We start from the raw sequence: 15,118 nt of genomic DNA, 5'->3' as shown, positions 1-15,118 counted from the left end.
CAAAGAGCATTTATTGACACCAGGCAGCCTTTGGTGTTCGCTCGGCTAATAACCGGCTCTGTCCTCACGCTGGTCCGGATCGCTCCGAGCTGGATCTAGTTACAGATATCAACGCTTCCCACTAAAGCTACAAGTGGGCTGTGCCACGTCCTTGTGCTGGCAGTAATTGCTTTGGTATTTTTAGTTTTTAGTTGGGTGTTGTGGTAATTAAAACCAAACGAGATAGTGGGAGCGCAGATCTCCTGCGGCTGCCCGGTCCGAGCGCGGGGAAAGCTTCATCAGGTCATATGTTGTTGTGTTTTTCAATTAGAAACCTCTGCTCTAATGAGGGTTCATGAATAGCAGCTGAGGAAAATGAGTGAATGCTGTTTCCTTTCACAAAAAAATCCTGTTTAATTCAGATGACAAAAAGTTTATTTTATATTAATGAGCTTTATAGAGATTTTTTAGATTTAAATAATATAAAAATTAACTATTTTAAACATGTTGGGGGTAATACAACAGTGATTTGTAATAATTTAAAGACATTCCTTCTTGACCGTTCTAATAAAAAAACCTGCTAAACTGAATCAGTCAAGTAAAACTGCAAAGTGCCGGAAAAGAGACGATTAAAATCTCTTCGTTTGGGAACTCTGAGTGAGAAGTCCTTACAGTCCCCGTCCCCCCGCTGCTCGTTTCCATGGCAGCAGTCGGTGGGACAGGTGGGGGAGGACCACAGGAATCGTCGGCTGTGGAGGCGCGGACGTGTCCGACGCGCTGGCGGGGGTCAAGAGGGCCGCTGAGCTGTTCCCAGCAGGTAAAGACACTGCAGGTTCAGCACCACCAGGACCAGAACCAACCCAATCAGGACCTTCTGGACCCACAGACACGAGTCCAGCTTCTGCTCCAGCCGGTGATTGCAGGTCGTCACTCGCAGGAGCTGGAAGACACAACTCCAGTCCGTTAGGATCTGTTTGATCCAACTTTTAGGAGTAAACGAGTCGGGGCGAAAACTCTGTTCTGAGTTGGTACCAGGACTGATGTGTACGGTACTACCACAACTGGATATTATCGTGGATTTTAGTGCTTTATTTCAGACGCGTCAATCACTTGAATTTATCCAGAAAATGTGGGCGGGCTCATATAAGAGTGTGTGTCGGAGCCAATATTATATTATATTATTGTTACTAATTTGGGACCAGTATTATTTTAAACCAAAATAAAACAAATATTGATGTTTGGCCAAAAAAAGGTAAAATGTCCAAAACTTTTTGCTATTCTTAATAAAACTATTATTTTCAGCTTCAAATGTTCTGTTTTCTAGGTTTCAAAACTCGTTCGTTCGTTAAATTTTCGTTTTCAAATCTAAAAAATAACTTTTGAAAACTTTTGACCCCATTGTGGCGCGGCTAACACTAAGGACCAATCCAAATCGGTAACTTCAGTGCATTCACTGACTCTGAGAACGTGGATAATTACGGTCAGAAAATGTCTGTATAGAGTGATGAAATACGTGTTTAGTAGGAAATAAAGCCTCTTAGACAAATTCAAGCGCTCTCCTTCAGCCCGTGTCGCGTGTCTTTTCATTTTGAGGTACCGATTTGACATGAACTTAAATTAAATCCAGACGGTACACATCCTACGGAGACAGCAGTGCTGTAAAACTTCCACTAAAGAGGGTTCGACTCAGGCGACTCCCTCGGTCACATCGCGGTTTTCGCTGTTTCCTCCAGGGATGTGGTTATTTTTATCTGTGAGCTTTCAATCGTCACGCCTGAAGGATTTGTCAGCCGAACCTCTGCAGACTTTAAGAAACAAACATTTTTTTTATAAAGATCAAGAGGAATTCATGTTGCTATCAACATTTACAGCAACAGATTCCTCGACGACTGGGTTTAAAAACCTGCTCTGATCATCTTTGGATCTATTTTCAAAGTGTTCCTAGTGTCTTTTTTTTATAATTCTACTTTTTTTTTCTTTTTTAACTAAAATCAAGAAGCCTGTGTCATTTTATGGGAGGGACTGCTGGCATGGAGCAACCCCGCCCCCCTTTTTCTTCATTTTTTTGTATCTGCTCCTGATTCACAACAGTTTGAATAAAGAAATATTCAGAAACATTTCAGACTTAATGACATTTAAGCTTAATTTTCTATATATTTGACCTCCACAAGAACATGTTAAAACATAATTTTCCTCAGAGTGGGTCTTAAATGTATTTGTTAGAGTTTATTTTTTGTTTTAGATTTTAAATTTGATGCTTTTTCCTCATTTTCTTGTAACAGACTCAAAGATGAGATGGTTGTGACTAAGATTTAACTCATGTTTATTAAAATCCACTCTGATGAAAATAGTGTCATTTTTAACATGTTGTTGTGGCATTTTTCTGTTGATATGTATATAAAGAAAAATAAAAAATGAATGTTTTTTATTCAAATAGTTGTGAATCCACAGTAGACAAAACAACTTTGAAAAGCAGGAGAGAATGTAAAGGGGAATTTCGAATGAATTCCTGTTGCTCTGCAGAAACTATGTCCTAGAAAATGACAGGTTTTTGTATTTTGTCCAAAAATGACATAATTAAAGGCCATAATTTCCTCTGGTCCTTGTCTGGTTATATTAACATATAAATCAAGAGCAACTCGTTGCTGCAGCTCCAGTTTGTGATTTCTAGCTTCTCCACCTTAAAACGTTTCATATTTTTTGCAGACGGACAAAAAAACGCACATCAGTAAAGTCAATGAATAACATCTTGTGATGTTCAACCCAGCGAGACTAATGATGATGGAGACGGAGCTATTAGGAGGAAGCGATTTCATCTTCTTTTTTGTGGAGAGAGCATTAGCGAGCTCCAGCAATTATGTCCCGTGACATAAACACCAAAATCCCTCATTGATGTGGAAGCCGGCAGCTCGGGCGGAGGCTCTCACATCTGCTGCTCTGTTTTACAGACAAACAGAGCAGCAGAGGAGAAACTGAATTTGAAATATTTTATTTAAAGAGAATAAACGTCTCACCATTGAGGTTAACTCGTCCTGCCTGCTGCTCTGTCCGTCCACGACGCTCTCTTTCAAAGCGTTTGGTGCCGGTTTGGAGCTACTCAGAGCATGACAGCGTAACCTGCAGCGTAACGAGAGAGGAGAAGTCAAACCTCCAGCATGTGTTCTCCTGATGAGGAGCGACAGAAGTCTCCCCTATTATAGAGTGAAGCTGTAATAGCACCTGTGCTCCATGATTTTGCTTTTTGGTACTTCTTTCCAGAACTGAGCGAGTTCTTGTGACCCGGCGCCGTCCATCTCTGCGGCCATGACCAGGAACCTGTCCTGCAGAGACGCCTGGGAGCCTGCAGGTTAACCACAAACTGAGTCAAACATTTTTAATGAGTTAAAAAAGTTTGTTTGATATTCATTTGGGGTAAATGAAAACCACTTTTGTCTCAAATATGTACAGAGCCCCTAAAGGGACATAGAAAAAAAAAATTAAAGTTAAAAAAAAAAAATTACTATCTGGTAGGCACCACTTACTATCTGGTGGGCACCACTGACTATCTGGTGGGCACCACTTACTATCTGGTGGGCACCACTTACTATCTGGTGCGCACCACTTACTATCTGGTGGGCCCTACTTACTATCTGGTGCGCACCACTTACTATCTGGTTGGCACGAGATAGTAAGTGGTAAGCACCAGTTAGTAAGTGGTGTGTACCACTTACTATCTGGTGGGCACCACTTACTAAATGGTGGGAACCACTTACTAACTGGTGGGCACGAGATATTAAGTGGTGCGCACCAGATAGTAAGTGGTGCCCACCAGATAGTAAGTGGTGCGCACCACTTACTATCTCGTGCCCACTAGTGGTGCGCACCACTTACTAACTGGTGGGCACCTCTTACTAACTGGTGCGCACCAATTACTATCTGGTGGGCACGAGATAGTAAGTGGTGCGCCCACTTACTATCTGGTGCGCACCACTTACTATCTGGTGCGCACCAATTACTATCTGGTGGGCCCTACTTACTAACTGGTAGGATCCACTTGCGTGCCCACCAGTTATTAATTGTTTTTTATTTTTTATTTTCTACACTTTAATTTTTTTTTACTTATGTCCCTTTAGGGGCTCCGTAAATATGTGATAAACCAAATTAGCGAGAAAATTACCTAAATGTAGCATAAGTGAATATCTTTTTTTTATAGCTGGGAATAAATTCAGGCGTTACGGGGTTAAAATTGGCTAAATTTGACTCTGTGGGCTCTCCAGGGTTAAAAAAAAAAAATCAAAATCCAAAACAAAAGAAAAAATCCCTGTAAAAGTGACAGATTGTTCACGGCTTCTGCTGGGAGGAGGATTGTTTTTATCCCTCCTAAAATATGCATGTCAAAGTGCACTTTGGGAGGCTAATACAGGGAACCACTCGATTATTCTGGGGTTGGAGAACATCCGCTGCTGAGTGCTTTACCTCCATGCAAGGAGACCACGATGTCCACTGAAGCTCCCGGCTCACAGCTGCTGCTGCTGGGCTTCACTCTGTACTTCTCAGGTGCTGTGGTCCGCACCTGCACACAAACCATCAGCAACGCTTTCAAAAGCTCAAAAACACAAGGAGGATTTACCGTTATGAGGCTCACCTTAAAGGCCACCAGATTTTTGGTCACATTGGTCAAAATGATGAGGCATTTCCTTTCTGTTTCTCCAGAGCCGAAGCTGAGCTCCTCGGCGGGGCTGAACCGAAGACAGGAAGACAAACATAAACATCTGTGGTAACTGAGGAAAAGTCACTGCAGCAGGAAGAGAGACGCGGCATTTAGACCAGTTTCCATTTGTTTGTAATCGGCATTTATCGTTCATCATTTCCTGAGCTTTCATGTCTGTTTGGTTAACCGAGAGTTTGTACCTGCATCCTGGTTCCCGCAGGGGAAACGTTTTCTTTCAAGTGTTTGGCTACAGCTCATGAATAATTCTGTTATCAAATACACTGTTTATATAAAGACACTTCTATTGACGTAAATAAATGAGACTTCCGCTGCAGGAGAGTAACATGACAGAAAGTTTACACTTTTAGTGAGAAAAGAAGTTTGTGATAAAAGGACGATACAGTTGAATCCTCAGATTTTCACTACTATAGTGGATCAAATTGATCTTAAATGTAGTAAATAATATATTTCTAAAGAAAATTTTGATTTTTATGACCTTTAATTAAGTTTCTTTTAATATATTTCTTAAAATTCATTTTGTTTTCTCTTCATGTCATCTCAAACTGGGACTTTTTGTTGATATTTTCTCTTTATTAGTCAAACTGGAAAGATCCATTCCAATAAAAAATTGTGTTTTTAACATGTTTCTGTGGCCTTTTTCAAATAATGAGGGACATGGAAAATTGAGCTCAAAATTGCATTTCTGGATATTTTTTTTTCCAAATTGAAGTGAATCAGGAGCAGATGCAAAAATTAAGTTTAAAAAAGAGCTTATTTGTGACATAGAACAGTGATTTTGAGCTAAGGAACAGTTTTTTCCTTGACAGAAATCTCAAGGATCAACCAAAAATAAAAAAAGGAGAAACTCTATATTGATGTACAGTCCCTCCACTATCTCGAGTGAATTTTTTTGTAATAATTGAGGCACAAAAATGTGAAGTTGTAGCTGTTTTTCCAAAAAGTTGCAATAGTTTTCAGTAATAATAATCAGCTAAATTAGTTAAAAGTTTGATTGATATTTTTCCCTATTTTTTAATGCAATTTTATGCTCACAAAAACAAATACAACTGCATTCTTTTTAAACAGTAATTTAATTTTTTAACTATTTTTTTAAACATTTGTGTCAGATTAATTGTAATTTTTCAACAAATATTTAATCACTAAATGCTTGATAACTTTTAGACCAAAAAGTACAAGATTATATTCATATTTAGAAGTTTATTTTACTAAACAAAACAGTGAATATTAGTTTTTCTTTGGTCTGAAACAGAAATGTAACATTAAGAAAAATGTTATATTATAATGTTATATACAATTAAAAAAAGACTAAAAACAGTATAATCATAATTAAAAAAAACACTTTTAAAACAGATCAAAATCTAGTAAATGGCATATACTTGTATAGCGCTTTATATGTATGCAATAAATATAAATATGAGAAGAATTGTCTTTAAACAGCCGTGGAGGTTAACCTACATTGACTTCCTGTGAACTAAAGAGGCTTCTTGGACTACATAAGCTTTTCTCTGTCCTGTTTTATTTCCTCACATCAAACAGATTTCTAAAAACACGATTAAAACCCTGAAAACTCTTGAGTTAAAGCTCACTTAACTGTGAAGAACAGCCACATTTAGGCTTCAATTAAACCACTTTAATTCACAGCCTGGAGGCCTAAAAACCACCAATAACATGACAGAAACACTGACATCATTCTCATGGGATGAAGGTCCAACAGAAAATAGTCAGATTGTTGCAGTTTGAGAGTCTCCGTTGGTAGTTTTCTCCCTGAAAAACCATCTCTAGCATCACGCCACCGCCGCAGGATTTTAGGATGTTGTTGTAAACATGGGACTGAATAATGGATGAAGCGCCAGAGTAAATATCTGTATGAGGCATAAAACCAGTAACCCTTAAAGCGAGCGTGTACGACGAGAATTGGGGGAGTTTTAACTGGAGACAAAAAGGCAGATTAATTCTTAATCTCAACCTAAAACTGCATTTTGCTGTTGCAGTTCATCCAGGAAGCACTTCAGGCACTAAAACAAACTAAATCAGCCGTCAGTGTTTTTATAGATAACCTGTTTTAGCTGGTTTTAAATAAACTACGTTCCCATTGTTTAGACTGAGTTATTAAAACAGCTTTTATAAACAAAAACAAAAAAAAAAAACGGTCGATATAACTTGATTTCTGATTGAATGACCTCCTTAAACCTTCATCTTCTAAGATACTGTGAAGGGAAACGGAACACCCTGCAGGTTCAGTAGTGCTGCTTTTTGGAAGGATGTTCCACCGCAGAGCCTGATGTCTTTGAGGTCCACTGACGGATCAGACGCTCTTTTCATGCGTCTCCAAGGACTCGGATGACATGCTTCTCCCTTTTTTAATGATGCATTCATTTTTGACTGAGTGCATCTTGAAATAAAAATTTCCACCTTTAACGGTCACTAAAACTTGAAAATGAATCGCTTCGGGTTTCCTTAAAAATGAAAAACACTTTTAAGAAAACATAAATAATTTCAAGAAATTAAAATGAAATGTTAAAACAATGAAACGGTACATACTACAGGATATCATTAATTGGATGATGACTTTTATTCATCATTTCAATCCAAAGTTATTTAGCATTTAGAATAGTTTCATTTTTTTAACATTTCATTTTGATTTGTAGAAATGTTTACCAAAATGTTTTATTTTGTTTCATGTTATGGAATTGTGTTTTTATTTCTAAAATACATTGTTTTATAATATTTGCTTTGCTTTTTTAATTATGATCATTATGATCTTTAAAGGGTTTATTTCATGAAATATGAAACCTTTCACAGTAAACTTTATCCATATATACTGTATGATGTTATATTACCTTTGGTACACTAAAGAACAAATTTTAAAGTAAATATGAGCCAATATCGTGAGCTCATTTTTCTACCCTGAAATAAGACGTCTCGATTTCTGAGGCTCCGCCTTTCACTTCTTGTGAGTCCCGCCCATTTCCTGACATCATCTCAGAAACGGCCTCGTTAGCGCGTCTTCATTATGCGCACGAAAACAAACAACATCTGAACTTTGTGCAAAGATGGATGTGAGTATTGTGCATATAAAATGAAATTGTTTACCTAATCATCGCTAGCTCGATGGAGAAGTGTTTGCGTTAGCTTGGGGGTGGGGCTTGCACACTTGCTTACAAACTCTTCCTGGAAGGGGCTGTTGCTCACTTTGTGACATCACAATGTGAGGACCTGCTCGTTTTCGTGGATTGGGAGGATTGGGAGGGTCTGGTGCTCAGATTTTAAGGGGATGCTCACTGGATTGGGGTTGTTTTTTGTGAGGAAATATTATATATATATATTTCCTCTGCAGGACAGCTTTGGCAAAGGAGATCTGTCACTTGGGAGGAGCTCCACTCCTCTAGAAGAAGTTTGTGTGCAGATACAGGTTAGAGCATCTCTACTTAGAAGCAGAAGTGGATGGATTATTGGTTTAGCAGCAGTTTCTATCAAGACAATGTGTCAAATTAGATCCTGTATCAACCTTTTTTCCCATCCCAATAACCTCTGCTGCAAATCCTTGTAAGGTTGAGACACTTGAGAGGAGCTGCAGCCCTCTGACCTACCTAACATCCATCAGGGGGCCTTTGAAGGTGTTCGTGGGCTTCCTGGCTCCGTTTGCCCTGACATTTGATTCTCCTCTATCTTTGTCCTCTGCCTTGGAAGCCTCCTCCTGGAAATTCACCTGAAACAGCAGAGACCGCTCAATTAGACAGACCCAGATATGCAGCCAACATCATCAGGTGAGCCTTATCTTCCATGCTCCTCTACAGAGACATGTTTGAACCTTGCCCTTCACGCAAGAAAAAGCTGAGTGAACAAAAGCTGCTGCCTATCTGTAAGGAGCTGATCTAATGAAATATTGGCAAAGTGGGAATCGGAGGAGAATCTTTTTTAAACACAGTGGCCTTTTCTCCCCTCATGACTTCTGACCTTTGTTCCAAATGCGTTCATGAAAAACAGAACCAAGAAACCTCAAACTCATGACTTCCGACTGAACAAACAAAAAGCCAAAGTGGTTCAGGCCGTGACTCGGCTCAAACTTTGACCCACATTCTGCACAAACGGACCACACAACTGTTGACGGGGGAGAAACGGCGTAGATCGGAGGGGAAGTGGAAGAAACATCTGACTGTGGTGTGTGCTTCAACAGTTAGAAAATAAAAAAAGACATCAGGATGGTTTATTAATACATGTCTGTATTTATTCATTTTAAGAGCAATTAACACAATTAAGTAGCAATAGATGCAAATCAAATCCAAAACACTTGGATTGCAGTGTCAGAAACAATTACAATGACAGTCTACCAAAATCAGTCAAGTAAAAGGATTACAGGTTAATAAAATACAAAATGAGTGTTTTTATAATTGATCAAATAAAAGAATGAAAACACTTTTAATGACAGAAATGAGCGACTCCTTCATATTGGGTGCAAAGGCAAATGTTGAGGACAAAATGTGATGAAATGTTGAAAGGCACAAACACGGTGATCAGCACAAACAAGTCACAGACTTGACTAAAGACGCTACTAGCTCAGTGTTTTTCAACCTTTGTTGAGCCAAGGTTCACTTTGTCTTGGGACAAAAATCACAAGGCTCACCACGAACCAAAAAATCTTTAGTTTTTAGGAATTTTTTGGGTCAAATTTGTCACTTTTTTAAAATGAAAAAAAAAACAACAACTATTATTTCAATGTATTTTTAGTTAATAGTGTTCATGAGCTGTTTTAATTTAGCGTCATTCATTTTTTGATTGTTTTTATAACTTCTTTTTATTTTTTTAAGTGCTTGGTTTTAATACCACAGTCTGGGTGAATTCTTGATTCTGATTGACTGCAGGATAAGGATTAGAAAGTGATAATGGACACCTAAATAAGAAGTGCTGGTCACATTGTCCAAATCTTCTATATCACTGTGTATGCCTAAATACCGTCTGGTATTCTAATAATTAACAAATCCATAAAAATAAAAACACAAGTTGTCATCTGCTATTCCGCAGTTTATCACAACAGCAAAACATTGGACAAAACAAATTATTTTAAAGTTTTCTTAGACTTTTTTGGTTAATTTGATCATTTTTAGGACTGGGATGTAGCAACAAAAAAAAAAGAGGGAAAATAGTCTAAAAAAGAGGAAATAAGGCACGAGGAGGAATTGACTTTCGCTTCTTAAAAGAAAAATTTTTGCTTTACAATCTTGAAAAAAAAGCTCTAAGAGTTGAACATGACAAGCAGCATATTTATCATTTTTCTTTGCAGCTGCACGCGAGGTTGATGCGGGCTCTGTAGCCGTTACCATGACAATGCGCCGCACTGAAAAAAGTAAAAATCGAAAGTTCTTTAATTTTTTTTAAGTTAAAATTCGTACTTTTCAAATTAAAAAAAATATTTGATAAAACTAATATTTTAAAATATGACAAGTTTTAAATGTTTCACTTTTTTCAGTGTATCAAATGATCTGCTTTTTATGGAAAAGAGGATTAAAAGTAACAAGATCAAAATACTAAAAACTGATTGAATACATCTTTCTTTGTAAGCAGCAATGGTGTAAGCAGGATAATGCCCCCCGAAGTGTGCATTATCAGACATTAATGGATAATGTTTCATGTTGTCCATTAATTTCTGATAGTGCACACTTTGTCGGGTATTACCTCCAACATATTTGCTGTTACAACAGACTGATGAATATTTGCATTTGTTGTACTTCATGACAATTAACTAAAAGGAAGAGTTGCTATCCTATTAACCCAATGAATCATGGGATATGTAGTGACATACTGATGCTGCTGATGGCGGACAGACTCACGTCTTTAAGCTTCATTGTTTTATGCCCTTTTTACACAGTCGGACACAGATGGTGTTTAGCTACACCAACTAAACACAATTTTTTGTTATTATTTTTTTTTAAATAAAAATCTTTGAGCCACGTCGGCACAAGGAAGTGAGGACAATAACCACGTCCGATTGGTTACGTACAGTGAGGCCTCCAAGAATGATTGGCAGGGACAGTTAGTGGTGGAACTTTTTCCAAAATAAGAGCAAATTGCTGTAAAATCACGGGGCAGCCATCCTTTTAAAAGTGTCTTGAATCAAATAAACACAAAGACAAAAGTCTTTTATGATCTTTCATATTCTATCTACTCGGTTGGACAATGTATCGATTTAATCGATAAATCTGAATTTGTTGTTTACAATGATTTATTGTTTATTTTATCTGTTTTCTTGGGCTTCTGTCGTTCAGTTTTAGGTATTTTTATTGTATATATTTTAAATTAATGTATTTAATACATAAAATTAAATAAATGGTTGAAAAACACTGATCTAGAGGACAAGGCACAGAAGGTTTGTGTGAGAAATTCACCTCAAAGGTGAAAGAGGAAGTGCTGAAGGTCAAGAACTTGTTCTACTGTAATATTACAGTAATTAGTAGTTTCTTCATTTCCAGTTACTAGTAGTGTGAGGTTGTTATGGCTTTTCAGTCAACTAATAAAAGTCTTAAAATTGTTAAAAGTCATTACGGCTCAGTTCCTTTGAGGAAAAAAGATTTTTAAAAAAGTGTTTGGAAGCCAAAGTGCTGAAAGGTCCAGGACAGGTGAAAAGGAGGAGTGAGTCTCGGAGACGGCAGCGGTTGACCAGGACGATCTTCTCGATCGGCTGCGAGTCTTACACAGCGTTACCACTTCCAGCCCTTGTATCAAAACAAAAAGAAAAGAAACAAACAACAACAAAAAAAGAAAAATAGTGTTAACTTCCTGGAGCTTTTGGGACCTTCCTAAAACTCAGAAGAACTTCAGGTTAGAACAAACAATGCAGAAAGTGGAGGAAATGTTTGTTAGCTTTAAACAGGAGGAACCAGAAGCTGAAAAATACATTTACTCCACAACTTTATGAATGTGGTTTCCTCAGCTAATAGGAGTGAAGAAGGTATGAACCCGACTGTTTCTTTAAACAAAAGCTTTCTCCGTAATTTAAAAGAAACTTCCATAATCTTAAACAGGAAGTTCTTGAATAATCCAACCGATAACACTAAATGTCTGAAGATGTTTTAGGTGAAAACGGTGACATCCGGCTTTTTCTGCACATCTTAAGAGAGTAAAAATAATCTTATCAAGAAAGTTGTTGAAAAGCAAAATAATCTTCTTTTAGTGGCCAGAATTTCTTTCTTAAAATAACAATCGCAAGACTTTTTTTCTAATCACATTGGCAGATTCTTTTTTTAAAGGAAATCTGCCACTGGGGTAAGAATTTTTGGTTCATTTCAAGGTGCAAAAGTTGTGTTTCTGCAGAAACTGTTACAATTCTGGCAGACGACTTCCCTCCGCTACAGTCAACCTCATCTGGATTGTGTAATCTGTTTTTCAAAGAAAACTTTCTTCTGTGTTTGAAGAGCAGTTAGCCACATCATAACATTATATTGCTAAATCTCTCTAAACGTGAGTCATTTCAAGCACAACGTGTTTTTTTTTGGTTTCTAACGTCTGCAGATTATGGTGAGCCTTACAAAAACCTGATTTGCATCTTTGGTAATCTATAAGCTCTTGTGCATAACTTATGTGGTTTTATTAACAATGGGAGTATTCTTTGCTCAGAGGAGCTTAGGAGGCTCATGGGAGTAGCTTTGGTCTCCTTTGTAATCTGATTTATTCCTTAAAGACAGCAGGAACATGAAACCTTGTTTCTCCCTTTGTACGGCGAAACAGGAAAACAGCTGTAAATGAAAAGGGCGTGCAAAACTTTCATCATAGCCATGAATCACGACTTGATTTCTCATGGAATTTCCTATTAAAAGGAAAGCAGGAAAAGTGGCGAGAAAAACGAGCAGATTCGGCGACATAAGCTGCAGGCGGCCTACAACCACAGTCAATACAGTGACAGCAGAGGGAGGCGGCGACGGCGGAGGCTTGAAAAATGTCCCCCACCCGCGGCGGCGGCTGGCTGTGACGGAGCGACACGCCGCTGGGAAACAGGAATCCAGAAACAGGCCTGAAAAAAGAGATGCTGGTTTCTCTGCGGGCGCGAGGAGAAAACGAAAGAAAAGCGGTGCGGAACATGCAACAGGCGCGTGGATTTGAGGGGAGCCACGAGGATCAGGAGCCACCTTCAAAGAGCGAAGGCTTCATAATCATGTCAGTGAGGGTGATCCACTGAGAAAAGAGCTTGATCAGAAACTGATTTGAGGTTAAAGATGGAGGAAAGAAGGAAACATGCCGACGTGCTCCAAAGAAGAGTTCCCCTACTGTCAAGAAGAGCCATTTCAACAGCTTTATCTTGAACACGTGGAATCAGAAGTAACTTCTTTTGTCATGTTTGCTTTTTATTTTTTTTTTGTCTTACAAAAGATGTTTTTGAAACTTTTTTGTTCTCCGAGCCCAAAGAATCAAAACACACCGTGGCCGGTATCTAGTCTAAGTTATCTTTTATTTAGTGGGAATTTTCCTCTCACTTAACTAATTTCTGTCGTCACTTAGCCCTAACATTGTGCTTAGGTCAAAACTAACCAATTTTCACACTCAAACAGAGATCAGTTTTGACCCAAACACTATATGAGGATTAACTATTTAAATAGAACTAAGATTATTTGGAAGTTTTTGTCTATTTTTTGCTTAGTTTCTCTTCAAATTTCAATGTAATGGTTATGACTTCATAAAAGACTAAACTGCATTGACCTCAGTACTGTCATTAGAAATGTATAATGGAGTAAACTGCATTAATCTCAGTACTACAAATAGAAATGTATATAGGACTGAACTGCATTGACCTCAGTACTGCTAATAGAAATGTATATAGGACTAAACTGCATTGACCTAAGTACTGCTAATAGAGACTTTTTGCAAAAAAGAAAGTCGTACCTTCTTGGACTTCGGGACGACATCTGAATTGAAGCTCGACTCCAGAGTGTCTTTGCTCTCCTGTTCGGCCTCTTTGCTCTCAGTCTCGTCCTCTGTGATGGCTGGGCCGTTGTCGTTGATGGGTGTTTGGAAGTCATCGTCAGGAAGGGGTGGGTAACTGTACTTGAAGGGATCCTGGAATATGAACACAAACTGATTTTTTAACCACTGAAACCTGGAATTTGGACTTTTGGTCAGATCTGATTAGATTAGTATCACGAATCTGAGCTGAGATTCAGCCTCACATTTAGGGCACAGCTAAATATACCACACCCACCCTGTTCCTGAAACCTTACAGGAGTTACCAGTGTAAGTATAGAGCCATAGATTTTAAACAATTGCTGCTGCTGGTTTATACAAAACTTGATGGTGTGGAACCCAAATATCTGTCAGTTAAACCCAGCAGAACTCTATAATCTGCAGGAACCTGATGAAACAAACAGGGTGAAGTGATTGAAGCAGCTACTGGACTCGATTTGAGTCATTTCTTTTTCAATAGCCTTCGTTTAAAATCATGCACAGTCACAACTTCAGTTATTGTACTTTTTTTTTTAAATTTAGGTGCGTTTTCTTGACAACAATAGTGATTACTGATTATAAAGTGGATTCAGACTTTAGGGATTTCTAAATGGCAGTTTTTAAATATTTGTTTATGCTGAGTGGAAAAAATAATATACATAAATACCCTTTATTCAGATTTTTTTGCTGCTTATTGTTAAAAAAACAACTATAAGGCAAAGAACAGTCAACATGTGGATAAAGAGAATAGAACAAAGTTAACCCATTTCTTACTACACTTAGGGGAATAATAAAGTTTATTGAATTGAATCAAGTTTAAAACACAAAATAAACATTTTTTGTTATCATAATTCACTGAAGAGGATAGATTAAATAGTTTCTTAATTCCTGCTCACACATCCATGAGAATAAATTAGGAAAAATGTATCAAAAAGACTCAATTCCATTGAGATATCACTGGAAAATGAGTCATGAATCTATTTTATACTGAGTGTTGTGTAAATGAAAGAAGAGTTCAAAGGCAGGAGCTTTTACCGTTCCACCCATGTGAGGCGGCAGGTACTCTGGGTCAATGTAGGTCAGGACTTCAGCTTTGGATGCAAACTTCAGTTTACTGATTGCTTCAGGACCCAACCAGCTCTTCACGATCTTCCACGCAGCTGCAAGGAGAAGACATTTAATGCTGGAAAAGTCCTAATTATTACAAGTTCTTTCAAAGAAATGTTGATGAATCAAACTCACCATTCATGATCCATGGCATATCCACTATCACCATTTTAGCTAAAAGGAACAAAAATTTATATTTTCACTATCATTTTTCACATTAGAGTAAATGGGCTATAAAATAACATATATTACTTACATAAAAACTTGGGATAGTATACTTTGAAGCAATTCACAACATATTTTACAAAGTCCATGTCCTGAAAAACAAAAAGAACATTTTTATTTGAAGAAATAAAAAAAATCTGCTATCTGTAAATCTGAAGTAACTGTATT

General features: G+C 37.8%; 1 protein-coding gene across 1 annotated transcript in view; it reads right to left on the bottom strand.

The window, feature by feature from the left end:
- Nucleotides 1-396: 396 nt before the first annotated feature.
- mospd2 (motile sperm domain containing 2) overlaps nucleotides 397-15,118 on the bottom strand; it is a 17,270-nt gene continuing 2,548 nt past the window's right edge. Inside the window, exons 6-15 of the mRNA XM_024287254.2 lie at nucleotides 14,982-15,042; nucleotides 14,861-14,899; nucleotides 14,654-14,778; nucleotides 13,562-13,735; nucleotides 8,281-8,399; nucleotides 4,604-4,697; nucleotides 4,435-4,531; nucleotides 3,199-3,319; nucleotides 2,994-3,096; nucleotides 397-919 (exon numbers count right to left, since the gene is read on the bottom strand). Of these exons, the coding sequence (XP_024143022.1) occupies nucleotides 767-919; nucleotides 2,994-3,096; nucleotides 3,199-3,319; nucleotides 4,435-4,531; nucleotides 4,604-4,697; nucleotides 8,281-8,399; nucleotides 13,562-13,735; nucleotides 14,654-14,778; nucleotides 14,861-14,899; nucleotides 14,982-15,042 (1,086 nt within the window). The 3' untranslated portion in view covers nucleotides 397-766. The remainder of the gene's footprint in view (nucleotides 920-2,993; nucleotides 3,097-3,198; nucleotides 3,320-4,434; nucleotides 4,532-4,603; nucleotides 4,698-8,280; nucleotides 8,400-13,561; nucleotides 13,736-14,653; nucleotides 14,779-14,860; nucleotides 14,900-14,981; nucleotides 15,043-15,118) is intronic.

Source organism: Oryzias melastigma, linkage group LG21, assembly GCF_002922805.2.
Source record: "Oryzias melastigma strain HK-1 linkage group LG21, ASM292280v2, whole genome shotgun sequence".
NCBI lineage: Eukaryota > Metazoa > Chordata > Actinopteri > Beloniformes > Adrianichthyidae > Oryzias > Oryzias melastigma.
Note: the sequence above shows the minus strand (reverse complement) of the source record. Positions and strands in the feature narration are given on the sequence as shown.